Source organism: Natator depressus, chromosome 3, assembly GCF_965152275.1.
Source record: "Natator depressus isolate rNatDep1 chromosome 3, rNatDep2.hap1, whole genome shotgun sequence".
NCBI lineage: Eukaryota > Metazoa > Chordata > Testudines > Cheloniidae > Natator > Natator depressus.
This window is the reverse complement of record NC_134236.1, coordinates 41,846,888-41,865,799: the sequence shown is the minus strand read 5'-3', so window position 1 is coordinate 41,865,799 and position 18,912 is coordinate 41,846,888. Positions and strand designations below refer to the sequence as shown.

Here is an 18,912-nt window from a genome sequence, read left to right as displayed (position 1 = left end):
GTGCTGGGGTTATGAACTGCCAAGCTTAGAGGTGCCGGGACAAATTCAGCCCCAGAACAAATGAAGCATTGCTTACTGGATCTTAAGTTCTCAAGATCACATTGGCTATGATTGAGCTAGGACACCACCCATTTTTCATTAGTGATGGAAATGGAGCCAAAAATGAATGTGAGTGGGAGTGAACGTCATAAAGTCGACAGCAAAAAACAAGCTTTTAACCCAAACTGGACAGCAGATTTTCTTTTTATTATGCCACCTCATTTAAACACAAAACCTTTGTATTTAATATGCCAAACCACCATATCCATCTATAAGATGGTCAACATGAGCACCACTTTGAATCAAAGCAAAGTAACTTCAACACGGCTTATCCTCCTGGCAGTGTTGCAAGGTGTGACAAACCTGAAAATCTGAAGTCTTCATATCGCACTTCAAATGTCATTCTTACAACATCAGTGACTGTGCAGCAAAAAGCAACAGCTTCTCAGAGACATCCCGTGCCTACTGATAGTGGGGAAGCAGAGTGAGGGTGGCTGGCTTCAGGAGTGTTACTGAGATCAGTCTGTGTGACCATGCTCAGTACAAGCAAAGCAGCAAATCCTGGGGGAAGGCAGGTGACCCTGCATGTCCCCCTCTCCCATGCATTGCCTTTGCAGCTGGTTCTCTTTGGATAATGTTGGTACTAGCTAAAAAGAAAAAGCCTTTCCTGGATGCCAAGTCTGCGAAGGAGTGCATGTTGGAAATGCTGGAGGAGCTTTTTCACAGAGACAAAAAAAAAGATGACATTTCATTGACATTGTGAACCATGTGAAGCAAGATCCCTCTCTGATTCCATGGCAATGTGAAGATTGGAAGTAATTTATGAGGATGATTTGTCAGCCCTCCTTTCCAATAAAAAAAAAAACGCCAAATACATGTCTCTTGCAGTGGACGAATCAAGTGATTTAAGTGACACTGCCCAGCTATCACTGTTTGTTACATTTTATGAGGGTAAAATTTTCAAGGAAGAAGTTTTGTGCTTAATACCATTAGAAACCTACACAACAGGAGAGATCATTTTTGAAAAGGTAAAAGGCATTTTTGAAAAAAACAGTTTAGATCTGCAGAAAGTAAACTTACTTGTTACACATGGAGGTCCCTCCAGGACAGGGAAAGAGAAGGGCTTTGCTTCACATTTGGCAGCAATACACCCATCATTCACCAGACTGTCCTGGGCGGTAATTTGTCTTGGGACTTTAAAAAAAGAATGGGTCTTGTAATCAGATTGGTGAACTACATATGCTCAACTTCTAGCTTGCAACATCATCTTTTTAAAGCTCTTTTACTTGACGTTTCAGACGAATATAGTGACCTGTAGCAGCACAACAATGTTAGTTGGTTAAGTGGGGGATACATGTTACAAAGGTTTTTTGAACTTCAGAAAGAAATAATATAATTTCTTTCAAACCACGAGACCAACAAGGGTTGCAAGTTCTTGGAATTTATGAATTATGCCTCCTCTATGTCACAGGTAGCTTTTCTGTGGGATATTACTGGTCACTTCAATTCCCTCAACTTGCAGCTCCAAGGCTGTGCAAGCAGTGTTGGGGAATCTGTTTGAAAAAGTGTGTGGGTTTCAGAGGAATCTTGAAATCTTTCAGACAAGCTTAACAGGAAAGATGTTGCACTTTCCCACATGTCGTGTTGTTTCTACAGATGAAATTTAGATGAAAACTGAAGTAGAATGAGAAAGCTTGACACATGAGGCCTGGTATGAAGCCTAAGGCCTGAACTAAAGTAGTCAGGGCCTGCTGATATAAAGCAAAATCAGGCTGTGAGCCGAAGTCAGGTCCTGTTACAAAACATGCCTACTTGCAGGTTCCCAGAACAGGCAAGAACAGGGCTGGTATTTCAAAAACGCAAATGTTCCTAAGAAGTGCTAGGCACAGGACACTCACGTAAACACATTCCAGAAGGGTGGTACCAGAACACCCTATATCAAGTATAGTCTACACACACTTTCCGAAGATAACAGGGACACACTGACTCCTCCTGAAGATAAGATCAGGATGACAGCTGATGGATAGAGATGTTTTGATCAAATTGAACCAACATGTACAATGCAAAGAGTGGTAACTAACCACGTCAGAGGGGCAACAAGTAACTTACTTGTAACAGTGTATAAAAGAGGGATCACAGAAGGTGTGTCTTTGTCCAGCCGAGAGGGGAACAGAAAATACTGCTGTTCACTGAGCTGAGTCCATTGTAATGGTCATACATTGATCCAGGAAACCAGGAACATGCTTTGTTGACAATAAACCTGGCCAAGCATTTTCGCTACTGATCAGAGTCTGTGGTCTTCTTGGGCAGTTCAATCAGAGCCCGCTGTACAGGTTATCTGGCCAGAGCCAGTGCAGCATGCAGAGAACACACACAAAACAAACAACTGATGACAAAAACAATGCACGAAATTCTAAACAATCTGACTGAAAATTTTAAAATGTGATTTGAGAATCTTAAAATTCCCAAGGATTTGCTTTTATTTGTTCATGAACGGTTTGCTGGCTCTGCTAATGGACCTTGCCCTTCTGATGCAAAGAACATTCTTGATTCAATTGATGACGATGTCTTTCAATTAGAAATTGTAAAGCTCCAGAGCTCAGTTGTCTTCAAAGCAAAATTGAAAGAAGTGAGACTTTGTAATTTCTGGACTCAATAGGCTGACCAGTTTCAGAATAGCCAGAATCTAGTCTTTTAATGATGTTCAAATCAACGTACCTCTGCAAATCTGGATTTTTTACCATGAACATTATAAAAAACCAACATCACAATCATTTGACAGGTAAGTATCTTCACTAATGCACGCGCCTTGTCCTGACCTCCTACAAATCACTTTTCACAAAGCTTGCCAGAGATTGTTGATGTCACCTCTTCCATTAGAGATTGCCAGAAACAAAAGTAATAATGTTGATTTATAAACTTTGTTAGAAGATAGAACACTAATACTTATGTTGCAATTAACGTCTTTATGTATTGGCAGCTGAAGTTTTTTTTGTTTTTGTTTTTTTGCCAGCCTTCTGCGCAAATGGCCTGCCTCTTGTCATAAAATTCTCAGATGGGTCCATGGGTAGATCTAATTGAGTATCACTGGCATAAAAGATACTTTTTACTTTACAGGCTCATGGATTCCAAGGCCAGAATGAATGATTGTGACCTCCTGTATAGCACAGGCCACTTAACTTCCTCAAAATAATGCTTAAATTATATCTTTCAGACAAACATCCAATCTTGATTTAAAAATTTACAGTGATGGCGAATCCACCATAACTCTGGTAAACTGTTCCAAGGGCTAATTATTCTCACTTAAAAAAAAATCACACCTTCTTTCCAGTCTGAATTTGTCCAGTTTCAACATCCAGCCATTAGCCAGATGGCTTGCTCTTCAGCACTGCAAAACATCTCTTTTCCCAGGGGCTAAGCCTGTTACCCCTCAAGCATTCTCTCCCAACCCAGGGAGCAGTCTAACCCAGATCTCCTGAATGACAGTAGAGGAAGTAGCTATGCCATTGGCCTGGCAATTGCCCTGTTAGTTTGATAAAGCTTTGTAAAAAGCTATCTTGTTCTTGGTAAATCTCCGCTTTCAGCCCTTTGGGTAAGTCTACATGGGGATAAAAAACTCACTGTATGACTGCCAGGGCTGGCCTGAGTCAGCTGACTTGGGCTAATGGGGCTCGGGCTGCAGGGCTAAAAATTGCTTTGTAGATGTTCAGACTTGGGCTGGAGACCAAGCTCTGGGACCCTGCAACCACAGCCTGAGCCTGAATATCTACACAGCAATTTTCAGCTCCAGAGCCTCAGCCCTGCAAGTCCGAGTCAGCGGACCCGGGGGAGCTGTGGATTTTTTGTTCCTGTATAGATGTACCGTCTGAGACTCCTAGCTGGCTGCTAGTTCACTGCAGAAACTTGGAAAGCTGCTAATGAAGTGTGCAGCTGGACTTCCACTGTCAGGAGGATGAAAAAAAGCAACGATTAATAAAAAGAGCAAATACAAGATTAACATCATTTTTCTGCAGCTAATTATTCTTCCCATCTCCTCAACTGAAATTATTCCCTCAGCACCACACTCTACAGAAGCCATGTCTAAATAAATACAGAACATATTTTAAAAAAATAAGTATTAAACTTAACAATTTAAACAGGGATGGATCAGCTACATGCAGCAAAGGGTGACAGTGAAATAGTGTATTAATTAATATAGCATGGAAGCAGGATTAAATTTGGCCCCTGCATGATCCTTCACAAGACTATACAAAGACAAGCTTCCTGTCTGCATGCCTACCAAGCAGTCTTTCATGAGAAGGATGCTATATCCAAACTCACCATAACTGCCACCACCCTGGGATCATGGGGTGCTGGCCACTGTCAGAGGCAGATGATTGCAGAACAGATCCAGTACAACAAATTCTATATTTCTTTTTTGTTCTTATGTTATACTTGGGCTATGAAGGGTTAAGCTTCAGCAGGAAGTTCAAATGGTTTAAATGACACCATGCAATGTCATACTTCCTGTTCACTCCAGTGGACTCACTCACACACATAGACAGGAGAGTCTCTCCTGAATACAGAATACTGAGTACAGCCAGGCTAGATTACAGCAGTATCAATACTGTGCTTATTTCTTGTTGTTAGTCAAATACATAATTTGTCCTAAATACCTGTCAGATTCATAAATTAAATATCACAACACATACCATATATATCCAATGCATATGGAGGATCTATTGCTATAGTAAAGTCTGTTATTTAGAGAAGCAGTAGGCAAAATATACACAACACATTGTCATTTTTATTGTTACCTGACCTAGCTCATTTTCACTTCACTCTTCATATTTACAAAGGTAAGTTTCTCTTGAGGTGCTTCAAAAGCATAATGGAAAACTCTAGCACCACATGATTATTCATCTGCATGACTGTTGCCAATAAGATCAGAAATTCTATAACTTGAGGTTAAATGCTTTTCTACCAGCAAACAGTGGATTGAATGGAAAAAGTTGGTGTTTTACTTCCTAAAGTCCATATTTTGATGTAGGATCCCAGATTATATATCAGGCAACCCCCTTGCAAACCTAACCACAAAGCAAAAAATGTTGAATTTTTCCACTCCTGACCAAAGGAAGTCAAGACAATTTCCAAGACAAATATGAGCATTGGCACTATTCCAAGAAGGAACAAACATGAAATAGGACAGATATTTGAATCCGCTTCTGTTTCCAACACAGAAGGCTTTATTATATTATATTTTACTTAAATGCAGTAAATTTCACTGGTAAGTCTTTCACACAATGTTATAGCAGTAGGATTTGCACTATTCTAGTGTTTGCTTTGTGTATCATAATACTATTAAAAGAAAATGCATCTGTCAGATGAGAGACTAAGGGACAGATTTTTAAAGGGATTTAAAGGTATGCTATCTTTTGAAAAAGCCACTATCGGAGCCTACCTGCATCTTTAGCCACCTAAATACTTAAAAAACCTCTTCCTTAGGGCTTGTCTACACTTAAAATGTCAGTGCAGTTTTTTTTTGAGTCAAAGACATTAGTGCTCTTGTAGAGCTCAATTCTGAACCATTTTATGTACCGGAACAAGGGAGTAAGGAGTATAAGTACCTACTTACTTCTCTGTACAAGCTACCTGATCACTGTGGACAAGCCAATCAATGCAGCTGAGCTGGTGCATCAGGGGACATAACCTGTATCTGGTATTGGGCAAGTTGATAACCAGGAATCAGAAAGTGGCTCTCAGTCACAATCTTGTTCATGGTCTGGTCCTGAAACAGTTCACATACGTGCTGCCCTTGGCTCAGGGCTTGTGGCAAAGCCACAAATAAGCCTTTAATAATTTTCTACAATGCTAAAATGAACCTGATCCTGCTACAATTGAAATCAGCAGCAAATCTGCCATTGATTTCCATCATTGTAGTATACTGCATTAGTACTGTTCTGTGTTTTTAATATTTTGGTTTTGTACAGTATATTTGCAAAACATGGCAAAATCGATAGACTATTTTCACAATGACCTACTGATAAGCTCCTGCATTATGAATACAGTGGATTATAAAAAGCTGCCCTTTATAACATATATCTTATTTAAACATGTGTAATTTTTGATTTCTACAAAGAGAACAGAACGTCCTTTATGTTGCATAAATAAATAGCACACTACACTCTTAGAACTGTCTTCTGAAGCAAGATTTTAGATTCCATGTTGCTTTCATGACATTGGTTATTGTTGGTACTGTGAACATTATTTTTCCTCCAATCTGCTAACTAAATTCTTTTATTTAATGAAGCCAAACAGATGATAATTTAGTTGAGGTTTTTTATTATTACTATTATTATTATAAAAGTGTGCATCACTAAGGTACTGCATATATGGTAATATCTACAGCACAGTTAATGGATAAAGGTCAAATTGTCAATCAGCCTCAGTCTCAGTTTCTTCGCTTGGTGCATTTCTCACAGAATTCCGAAGCTATGTGGAATGTCCATTAATGGAAGTTGCAGAGTTGGAGCTATGCTACCACTTTGAACATTTACCTCTCAAAAATACTCAAATGTGTAGTGTTGTAATGGTACATTTTTAAAAAAAGACAAAAATAAAAACCTACTAGAAGCATAAGGCTGGCTCCATTATGTAAATATATATCCAGACAATTATAATATGTAGAATCATAGAATATCAGGGTTGGAAGGGACCTCAGGAGGTCATCTAGCCCAACCCCCCGCTCAAAGCAGGACCAATCCCCAATTTTTGCCCCAGATCCCTAAATGGCTCCCTCAAGGATTGAACTCACAACCCTGGGTTTAGCAGACCAATGCTCAAACCACTGAGCTATGTACATTACTTATTTGACAGACCACCCATTATGGATGCTCAGAAAAACATGTTATACTGTTTTTTAAATGAGTGTGATACAATATACTTGATACATGGGAAAGTTGCAATATGGAAAGAATCATGTTGATAACTAAAAGTTATAGATGACACAAATGTAGTATTGCTGTATTTTTTGCTGTGTGTATTTATCTATTTATATATTAAATATATATATTTCATGAAACCCGTTTGTTGTAATCACATCAAAACATCATAAAAAAATGCCCTGAGTCATTGTGGCTTTCAGTAAGATATGTGACAAAGTTTGGTGAAGCTTACTTTGGGTGATCTCCAAGTGGTCTCTGTCCAATGGATTTTAATAATGACTCTGGTCGAACTGCTACCTTTGGTGATGTTTTAGGGCTAGTGTCAGAATCTCCGCTTTCCTCATCTCCCATGGCTTTAATATAACTCCCACTTCTCATTCTCCTGCAGGGGATCTCCTCGTCTTTACCGCCAACAGGGTACCCTCCCCATTCATCTTGAGGCACCTGGTACCAAACACAAAATATGCAGGAATCTCATCATATTTTAAGAGACAGCCTTAGATATTCCATACTTCAAAGACATAGTCATTTAGGTTTGACTCTTCAGGCACAATGACACTGGGTAAAATTTTCAAAAGTTCCTAAGTGACATAAGAGCCTAAGTCACACTTTTGAAAGTGGCTTATGTGCATAGGAGCCTAAAACTCATCGAGAGTCAAGCACTTCTGAATACTTTACCCATTATCCTCATATTGGGATTCTGTAGCCTTTCAGACATACCATCGCTAATGAAATATAAAAAAACTACATTTAAATAACATTAAGATGTAGTTCTGTCACAACCTGATGGAATTCAGGAGATGGCTACTGTTGTTCATAATTCAGACTCTTATGAAACAAGCGTAATGGCGGGAGTTTTCTACAGTAATTTTTGTAAAGAACGATAAATAAATAATTCAGAGAAGGCTGTAGTATAATCTCATTCTATACCAGCAAGACAGGCAATTAATTACTAATACATACGTTTTAGGCAGTTTTTGAAATGCTCATTATGTTTAGTTACTAGACAATCCATCACTCCTCACTAGCTTTGTACATCAGGAGATCTAGGTTCAAATTCTGACTTAGGAAACAAGTGAAAATGAGTTTGATGGCTACATGCTCATAACTGTCTGCATCACAAATCTTCCAAGTAATTCAGCATGAGATGAAGTCTCTACCCAACGTAAACTCAGAATTGGAAGCAGTGCTGTTTCAAGCTATGATATAGGCATGCAGAAACTCACATGGTTAAAATTAAGGGCATACATCGGTGCTTTGCTAGATCTGGGCCATAGATCTCAGCACCTTGGAAGATCAAGTCCTTTATCAGCATAATGCCTTCACATATTATATAGAACCATTAAAAATATATATATAGATACCCTATAAAGCTGGAGGACTGCGAGGTAAGCATCTATAGTGGAGATTCTGAAAAGTTAGAAGGTCTAGTCAAGTCTGTCAAACTAAATATATTTGGGGCTGATCCAAAGTCCATTCAGCTCAATAGAAAGGCTCCCATTGACTTCAACAGGCCTTGCATCAGATCCATGGAGAGTGACACTAACTTATTCTCTCAGCTCCTCACTCTCCAAAATGCACTCATACCCCACATGTAGGTGAGCAGGACTTGTGCTGTGGACCCCATCCAAAGAGGGTCAAGGGGGAAATGAAAAAAGAGGAGGAACAAGGGGAGGGGGAGAGAGAGAGACACAGAGAGTGAGTGGGAGGGAGACGCTGAACCAAAGACAGAGAGAGAGACACACACACTCTAAACACTAAAGGTAACACTTGATAGGGAGAGCAAGCGCAAATCAGAAAAGAAAAACAGCTTGAAAAGAGAAATTGTATTAGAGAAAAATATACTCTGAAGTATTTTAAAAGAAGAAAAAACATAGGGAAAACACCGGCAGGAGAGAAGAAAGAAAAGATGCAACAAGAAGGAAGAATAACAAATAAACAAAAGAGTTGCCATCTGAAGCACTGGAACAAATATTAAAGTTAGCCAGATTTGGATTCTTGAAGGATGTGATGGGAAGCTAAGAGAAGAGGGTGATTATTTCTCCCCAAGCTTGAGATCTCTAGATACAATAAATCACCCACATTTTCCTTTTAAAACTAAACACATATGGAAGTTCTCTGTGGGGAAGGATTTTTAAGGTTTGCTGAGAACTCAAGAATATCTGCGAGCAGTATTAGGGTAACAGATGGAAATCTTTAACATTTTGAAAAATCAATACTTTTTCTTAAACTTTATTACAACACATCTGGCAATTCTCTTGACTGCCAAAGACTGAACGATATATTGCTAAAGAATTAGATCAGTAAATTCATTATGATGAAATACTTGATACCAAACAAACTTATTTATACCTTTTGTTTTGTTGCTAGTGTTCTGATGCCGGCATGGCTAAGAACAAGGTTCAAGTAACTGAAAAGCATTCTGGTTATTGGCATAGAAGTGGGTTCCTATGTGCTTTATTTCATTTCTCAATTTCCAACATTAAGGATGAATTGCAGCCTCTGGTCTAAACACACTTTTCGAAATGTCCATAACTTATTGTAACAACTTGATTTTGCTCTGAGATTTTCACTGCTTTGTCTCAACTCTAAGATGATTTTTTTTTAAAAAAAAAAAGTGTGAGAAAAATCAGGTCAGTTGTTTTTGAGTTATTCAAGTAAGAAAAAGCCTACTTTTCCCATATGCTCCAATCTGAAATTCTGTACTTCTATAACTCAAAAATGGCTGAAAGCTAAACATGTTAAAAACAAGTTTATATTTTGAGATTCTTATTTGCGACTCAAGCTCAACTCAAGCCTTGTTTGTAAAGTTATGAATGTTTAAAGTTTGCAATTTCATCCTAACGGCAGTTCTAGCTAGAAAGCTGGTAAACAGCTTTTCCAGGACAAGTTTTCCACCATGGACACATTAATATTTCATCCTGTTTGGGCTGATTAGATTTGTATGGCTAAGTGACCTGATACAGATAAAGTTGGTTTTGCAGCTAAGTTCACAAGGACACTGGAATCAGGAAAAGCCCTCCACCGAATTATTCTTGCATGTAATATAACAGAGAGAACACAGGTACACCCAAAACCACTCTGCCCCTTTTACATTAAGAGCCCTTACTGGCTAACAAAAGACCCCTGTGATTGAAGAAGGTGATTGGTAGTCCAGTCCTCAAAAAGGAAAAAAAACTTCTGGAAGATCCAGAAGAGAGAAAAGGCCACTAACCCCATAGCAAATGGTAACTGTGAGTGGGATTTTCCGGATCCTGGGTAGAAGGAGGGATGTTGCATAGTGGCTCAATGGAAACATGTTTTAGTGGGGTACACATTTCCTCACATGGGACAAGAGCCAAGCCCCAGAGAAGATAATTGGAGTCTTTCCATTGACTTCAAAGGACCCTGCATCAGCCCCTGTGAACTTCTTCCTACAAGATTTGAAAAACATGGCAATACTAAAGCTCAGCTTCAGTACGAGCAGGTTCAAGATTCACTTCGGCTCTTTGTACAGTCATTATACTGTAGGTTAAACACCTGCATTTTTTTTTTAAATTCAGCCCATCTCAGATGCCAACATTTTCCTGAACCACAGCACAGCACAGCATGAACATAGTTCTCCTTTTTTATTATTTTGAAACACTAACAAAAATCTGTGACAGATCGTGTAGGGGGTATTAAATGTATGCATTCCAAAACGTTAAAGTGGTTTTACAGCTTGCAAAAATGCCTTTTACAATAGTTATCAGCCCCTGAAATTCCCATCTGCAGAGTTTGCAGCTGCTAATTGGGAATAATTACCCTAATTACCTACTTGCATATAGTGATGAGTGCTGATATTTATAATTTCAAAAGAGCCTTCTTCCTGTTCTAGATGTTCACATAAAAACTTGTATTTGAAGTTTTTATCCACAAAGCAATAGGACTGCATATTACCATATGTATTTTCCTTCAAAAGAACAATAAGCTGATAAGGTCAAGATCTTTTCATTTAATTTGTCATTTGCTGCTGATTTGGTTATAACAATTAGGAACAATGATGAGTTTTCTTTAACAAATTCTGTGCTCTCATGGTGTGAGGAGGAGAAGGGAGTGCAGGAGTTAGGGAATCTCTTCATTCTTGTGTTCCTGTTCCACTGTGGGATCTTAGGGTCAGATTTTCCAAAGAGCCCAACTCCAGCATTTGAGATCAGATTTTCACATCAGGCTCAGCTTCCATTTAGGTATGTAGCTAATTTCCTGAGTTTCAGAAGTGTTCCACAGTGCTGGACTCATACAAATCAGGCTGCTTATTTGGTGTTTAAACAGGAGCTGATGGCTTTTGAAAATCTGGCCTCAGTTGTGGGTTCTGAGCTCCTTTGAAAATCTGACTGTAATCTTTGTTGCTCCAAGGTTAAAATGAGTATTACCTACCTCACAGAAACACTGTGATGTTTAATTATCATGTAAATGTAAAATGCTTTGAAATTTTCAGATGAATGGGGCTGTATAAGTTAAAATTATCATCAAAATCTTACTTTATTAAGATAAATCTAAAATCTTATCATCATACACAATCTATGCATGAAATTAGGCTAGAAATATAAGAACAAGAGTTGAAGCTGTAGCCAAGGATAAAAGTATCAGGTATATTTAGGATATAGAGATGAAATTAATGTTGTAACACAAGACCTATAGTCCCCAGGCTTGTAAAATATTTAGTTTAGCCAAATTAGACTTTAGGAGTTAGGATAAATTACCATAAGTAAGTCAACAGTAAACCTGCTGAGCTTCTGTTTATGTTTGTGATATGCTGATGTTTTGAAAATAACTGCTGAGTTTGAAAATAACTGCTGTACTATACCTACAAGAGATATGTAGACACTACAAGATGAGGTAGGTAGAGTGAAATGTTGGAGACTTCCTTAATTGCCTGTTCCTATGGTGATAACATGACATAAATGTTAATGAGTATTACTGGGGTGTGGAAGTTCAAATAAGGAAAAGGGGTTAAAACCTTCATAAATATGTATGAACCCCACTCAGTGTCAGCATAAGACATTATAAAGGCTGTATCACAGTCTGTGTGTCTTGGGGTGGGAGACTCTAGGATGGCAACCTAGATGATGATGATGGTGACTGTGAGGACTAACACTTCAGGTTTTTCCACAAGGGATGATGTAAGTAATGCAAACATTGTTCATTTTGTACTGGCCTTTCTACTTTACCAGATTGCAGTGTGTATTGTTTTGATGGCTAAAAAAATATAATCATTATAGAAAGAGCACTATGTAGTCTCCACTGGGCATCATGGGGTTCCCCCTTCTATTGATAACCGCTCTACTGTAGTCAATCTTGGGGGCTAAACTCTCACAGATTATAGCAGAGGTAAACCCTCACTTTGGGATGGGTAATTGGTTAAACTAAGTAACTCATTACTATAGATAAGGCTACACATGCAATTCTTGTTTTCATTTAAAACTTTCTAAGCCTGATCAAGAAGATGCCCCAACAAAAAGGAGAGGGCAAGAACTAAAATTTAGATGACAGATTCCTTTCCCCACCCCCAATCTAAGATTTCTTCAAGAGTACCCAGCATGTCACTGTATATAGCTATAGATGGGCAGATAAATGGATGCACTAGAAACTACTTCTAGATGTGTAGAAAATGTCTCTGAGCCATGAAGAAAACTTCCCAAGATGATAGAGGAACCATTCAACTAGAGTGCTAGCTTTTTTGAAAGACCCACATGCTTCTTCAGAAGGTCCCTATAGGTGAGGGTAAGCAATTCTTCCTAGCATAACCATCCACTACAGAATCTACATTAAGGCTAGTGCCCACACTCTGATTTTGTCATGAGTATAACATGTATAATTTGGAGGAAAAAGTGTATAAATTAAAGTAGAAATTGATGCTTGCCTGAATGTTTACTAGTTTTTGGTCTGCTGTGTGGGAAGCATGAACACTGATGAGCTTATTCTCTTGAGAGTTAATAGGAAGTACCCAGCATTCCTATGAAGAAGGCTTAGGAGAACCTTAGAGGTTTGCACAGAGCTAGCAGTTTCTCCATGGAAAACTGCCAGGACTAGTCTGGAACTTATTTGCTAGTCCTTGCTCTTGTTTTGCTCTTGGATTTCTCCATTTTGTTTTCTCAGAAAACCCACTTTGGAGGCCTATCCAATCAGAAGAAACTAAACTAGAGAAAGTTCTGGAACAAGAGGGAGCTCAGTCATGCTGTTTTTTTGGAAGACACCTGAATTGCTGTTCAGAAAATCGAAAAGGACAAAAATACTACCCTGATCTAAATGTTTTCTTCCTGGGGTGGTGGTGATGGCTCTATAAAACCCAAACTGAGTAGACTATTCCTGGAATTAGATGTGAAAGGACAAGAAGAATACTGTGAGCCTGACTGATAGTTACACTGAGACTTGGATTCTTAATAGCTTCTCTGTTTGTTGCCTTTTTTCCTGAAGCTTCTCCTTTGCTTTGTGACTTTTCTCTGAATATAGAGGGCTATGCTTTTTGTTTTCTCCTCAAGCAGCACCTGTTCAATAAGCATCTAAAGACAATATTCTATTGCTGCACTTTAAAAAGAAAATAAAAATAAGAGATTCATTAGGTATTGACTGTTTTCCTTGATTTACTGTGTCCTTGGAGGGTAAATGCCACAATGTCATGCTTGGCATTGTGGCAAGCTCCTATTGGCATATGAAATATTTGCAGCAAAATTTGAAATGGTACAATTGAAAGTCTTTTCACCTTAGATTGTGGATTTGAGAATTTGGTCCCAGTTTTGAAGGAAATATTTTTTTCCTGAGAAAACACAAAACCTTGTGAGTAAATGTTTTTTGAGCCAGTTACTGGGCCAAAAAAAAAAAAAGGGAGAGAAATTCTATGAAAAATATGTATGCAATTTTCCATAAACATAAAAACGCAAATAACTTTATTGTCACAAATTCTAGAATCAGATGTCTCTAACCCCATACAAATTTGACTGGCTCTATCTCCTCCAGCCCTATTGACTATGACTCTCAAGATTTTGGAAGTAGGGAGGAGTTATAGGATGAATCTGTACCTATAAAGAAGGCCTTGTTTCCTTAAATACATAACCTTTTATCTCCTCAACACCATTTTCAGTGCACATATCTTTCTCAATGCACATATTATTTAGTTATTCTGATTTTTTTTAAAGTGCTGATTCATTGCTCTACGTACATGTATTATATAATTAAAAACATTCAAAATGCTTTATAAAATGTACCAGGAATTCCTCCTCAACATCAATGAAAGCCACCGCCTCCATTCCCTTCAAATTTCATAAGCCGCCCCCCATCCCTGAGCATGTGGGAGAACAGAGAGATCTTGCAGCATGCCCTGAAGGTCAACTGACACTGTCAAACAAGTGGGTAGTTAATTTCAGAGCTGAGGACCCCTTGCTGGGAATGTCCTACCAACAACTCTCCCATTTAAACCAGGGAGACATCATCGTGAGAACCTCATCTGATATAATCTGTCATGGTATCACATGCAGAAGGAGGTGGTCAGATAGATCCCAAACCATTTAGGGCTTTTATAGGTCAAAATCACACCTTCAGTTGCACCTGGAAATGACCTGGAAGCCAATGCAGATCACAAAGCACAAGCGTAATATGCTGTGTGTGAGACACTTCATGAAGAAAGTCAGCCGATACATTCTGTATTAGCTGCCATTACCAAACTTTTTTTTCAAGAGTAGCTCCAAGCAGAGCACAACTGCAGGAACTGAAATTTGAGGTGAAGAAGACATGGGTCCCATGTATTTCTGGATTCTGTATCCACAGAATATCCACTTGCTACAGAACTGTGCTCCAAAATCTCAGCTTAAACTGAAAGACATGAATCTAGTATAAATATATGAAGTGTCACCTGCCTTACTCTTCAGAGAGCCTTGAAGCAAAAGCTCAAAGAGGCATGAAATGCCCCAATCAGGGCCCCATAGTCTCTGTGATTCCATGGCAAAGGACTCCATAGCCAGAGATGAAGAATGGTTTAGTGGCTAAGGTACTAGCATGAGACTCTGGAGATCTGGGTTTGCATCCCTGCTTTTCCACAGACTTCTTGTGTGACCTTGGCCAAGTCTCTTTGTGCCTCAGGTCCCCATCTGTAAAACAGGGACAACAGAACTTCCCTACCTCACAGGAGTGTTGGGAGGATAAATACATTCTAGATGGTGAAGTGCTCAGATACATACCATGGTAATGGGGCCACACTGTGGCACAGATAAATAGAGGGACTTTTCCAAGTTGCCACAGAATCCAGCCTTTCTGATATGGTAGTCGCTATTTTGTTGTAGCCACACACCCCCTTTTCTACCTACCCTTTGTTTCCCTACCCTTACCGGGACCTGGCTGTAGATGCACCTGGTTCTCTAGCTTTCCCCAAAAGCTGAGTTAATTGAATTACAGAGCAAGTTATAGGGAGCAAAGAAACAGGGCGTAGGGAGCTAGAGCTAGAGTCCAGCTTGTAACCAGGGAGATCTGGAAATGTAGGCTAGCCAGCTCGGCTGCCTGGATGATGGGACAAGGCCCAGAGGACTAGGAAGATGACCAAATGAACCTGACCACAAGCTTCCCTGGCACATATGGGAAGAAAAAGGCTTTGAATGATTCCGGGACCTTTGCCTGGAGTGTGGAGCCAGGCTACCTAGAGGATATAATGGAAACAAAAAAAAATCCTCATCCATTCACTATAAAAAGAATCACTGTAAGAATACTCAGATGAATTTTGCATCCATTAGGATTTTAAACCAGGAGCCATAGTTGTGCATCTTTATATGAAGAGGTGCGAATAAAGGGTGTTTATATGAGGAGGTGGGAATGAAGGGTATTTCATAGTGACAGACAAAATTAGATTTCTCTGGAATTTAAGGGTGGTGGTTGTGTAATTTGTTTTCATTGTGCCACAGAAGTAGATGGAGCTCTGGGCATATCTTTTTTGCCACAAGTCTTCCCAGGCAAGAAAGGCTGAGTAAAAGCTGACTCTTTTGGAATTATTGGTAACTAACCCCTTCTGAGGAGCTACATCATTCTACCTTTGCATTTCTCCAGTCACTCTACCTCACCTAAGGGTAATCATGCGTCTTCCCTCTCTGTGGCCACAAAAGGCCCTGCCTGAAGTACAAGTGGTGTCGTTCTGATGTACAGAGGAAAGAAATCCCACATGCTAGATTCAAGCCCTCCGCAGACAACAGAGCCAAGACTATGGGGCTCCCTCTGCATCTTCCACAGATGGGTTTGGTGTGGGAGAAGGGTGAGTTGGAAGATCAATCACTGACCATTATTTCAAATAGTGAGGACACAGCACAGCCTACAGTAGTAGTCAAGGAGAAGCTCTGCTTTTGCTCTGGAGTCTGGGGAGAAGAGAAAAGCCTTTATTTCCTGCTGCCCTGGAAATCCGCACACCAACTTTGGCTATTCAGACTTGATGGGAGGCAAGAGGATTTGGCCCATAAGGAGCAAGTGACATCCAGGGCATTATTTCTAGATAACCTAGCTGGCCTAATGTACCCTTGCTGCATGAACCAAAAAGTGTAGCCCACTTTTTAAAAATATTCACTTTCAGGACTCCAAAAATCTTAGCTGTTAAACAACTGTAAAATCTACAAGAGTGCATCAGTTTATAATCACTGAGGTACATGCAGAAGGTTGTTGATTGTAGGAGTTGTAACAGAAAGCCTATTTTGTGATTGAGTAAAGTAATAATGGAACAAGAAAAGTTCTCTCACTGCATTTCCGGGCACCAACACTTACTGCACAGCAAACTGGGGTGTAAATCTGCATTGCTGCAGCATGCTGTGCGCTAACTGTTGGGGTGAACCCTGCTGCTGTGCACTAGACGTTCCGTAGAGCACATTGACTTACTGCTGTTTCAAGCCACCTATTTATTCCAAGCAAGACACATTTTTCCTCCATGGGCTTTTCCCTCAGTCATTATGTGGGCATTACTGAAATGATAGCACAAATGTCTTTTAAAACGCCTCTTTTTAAAAGGGCTATATAGAAATGCACATATATTTTATCTCTCATCCACTCTTCTCATCCTAACAAATGAGTTTTATGGTTCTGATCAGCTGACTCAAAACTCCATTGGCAATTATTTAGCCGCCAGAGGAAAGTCAGTATTTTTGTTACTTTGCAGCTGTTAGGAGACATTTTACTGTCTGTACAATTCTAAAGGGGGGTATATTTATTCCCTTACTTGAAGTAAGAGGGACCATGAATACATTGCCACTAAGATATTTAAGCACATAAGCAACTAACTTCAAAAACATCCTTTAAAGATGGGACTATAAGATGACCCAGAAAGGGTGGTAAAATCGTGACCATTTGGGGTCAGAGTCCATTCTTTAAAAGATGTTTTTAAAGTGAGTGCTGTGACCTCCATGACTGAAAACTGCACGATCTGATGAGCTCAGTCCTAGGCAGCCAAGGGGAGTGTGTGGTTATCTAGCCTCAGTGGCAGTAATCTGAGCAAGCACCCCCAGCACATGTGTGAATTGGTCCAGAGCTCTAGAATATCAAGTTACTTGTGGCTGCAGGCTTCTTGGGCCCCTGTGGGTAGCCCTGGACAAATGTGGCAAAGACCAACTTTCAGCCTACTTCTCTGTTTAATGTTGAACCTTATTTTGACAACAAAAACACGCTGGAAATATAAAGGAGAATCATTCTTAATAAAATATTGGTAGGAATACAGCCTCTCCTTTCCCATCCTGGTGACACCACTTGTGCAATAATGTCAACTTGCACTGGCTGTTAGAAAGATATGAAACTATGAATATTTTTGTTACTTTGTTTGGAAAACCAGCTACGGCACATCTGCAGCAGTATTTTAATCAGAAATGGTAAGTGGCTTCTTAGCACTTAGAGGCAGCACACTATCATGTCATTAATCACTGTAATTACTGGAGACGCTCAGTGGTTTTAGTCATAACCTTGACCAGTGGTGGAGTCCATATAATTATTTCACTTTTCTCTTGCAAAGAGCAGCACTTCAGCCTTGGCCATGTAGAGACCTCTGCATCCCTGGAAACTGGGAAGGAGGAGTGTCAGTTTAGTGTAAAGTTCCTAGATCTTTAAAGCCGTTCAGGGAGCAAGTACAGAATTGTACAGAGATATATAATGGATACTGGGAACATTATGAAATGAATGCATATGAGTAGTTCATTGTAACACACATTAGGAGTAATTTATACTCAATAGTTATTCAGCACTGGAAGTAGTTTTGTATAGTTGGAATATAGGGTTTCATGTGACAAAATCTGGAGCTTGTAATCTGCCTTCATGACAGTGTAGTGCATATAGAGTTGGGTTAGGATAAATTCCACCCTCCCAGCCAAGAGACAGCACACAGCTGTGGCACAGACCTTCTGAGGCTGTAACTCTACCGTATTGAAGCAACAGTGGCCTCAGCGGGGTTCCAAAACTAGGACCTGTGTAAGTGACAATTCAGTGGTCCCCTCTGCTGGCCCCTCCTCAGCGCTCTTCTCCACATCGGTGTACCTGAATCCAGAGTGCAGCCCAACTGACACTGGGTCTGTTTTTTTAAGATAACATGAAACGGAAGGACAGATAAACCCAGTGTTTTCCTTTCATGCTACAGAGTCCACTGCTGCTATTATTACCTGCATGCTAGCAATGTCAGTGCAGATAACGGATGACGCTAGCACTTCAATGCATCAGGAAGGCAGAAGGGGGTGGTAGCCATTTTTAGCACAACATGCTAGTTTCTTTTTTAAGTGCTGAGTCATTCGCAGTACCATGGATGTGTTTACCTCGATTTTATGCTGCTGCTTCAAATACTGTTGAATGGCTGAGGACGGAATATCAATCAATGGCACATAACACTATGCTCCCAAACTGTACTGATTGTTAGTTGTACATTTTTGCCTGAAGTAGTTTCCTTTTCTCTTCCAGCTGTGCTCAGAGATGTTTGAATACTGGAAACTGTAAA

The 18,912-nt window shown here is 39.6% G+C and overlaps 1 protein-coding gene across 9 annotated transcripts in view; it reads right to left on the bottom strand.

Moving 5' to 3' along the window:
• DLGAP2 (DLG associated protein 2) overlaps window positions 1–18,912 on the bottom strand; it is a 705,175-nt gene that overhangs the window by 77,042 nt on the left and 609,221 nt on the right. For all 9 annotated transcript variants that reach the window (XM_074947769.1, XM_074947771.1, XM_074947768.1 and 6 more), the window contains one exon: window positions 7,195–7,406. In XM_074947769.1, the coding sequence (XP_074803870.1) occupies window positions 7,195–7,406 (212 nt within the window). The remainder of the gene's footprint in view (window positions 1–7,194; window positions 7,407–18,912) is intronic.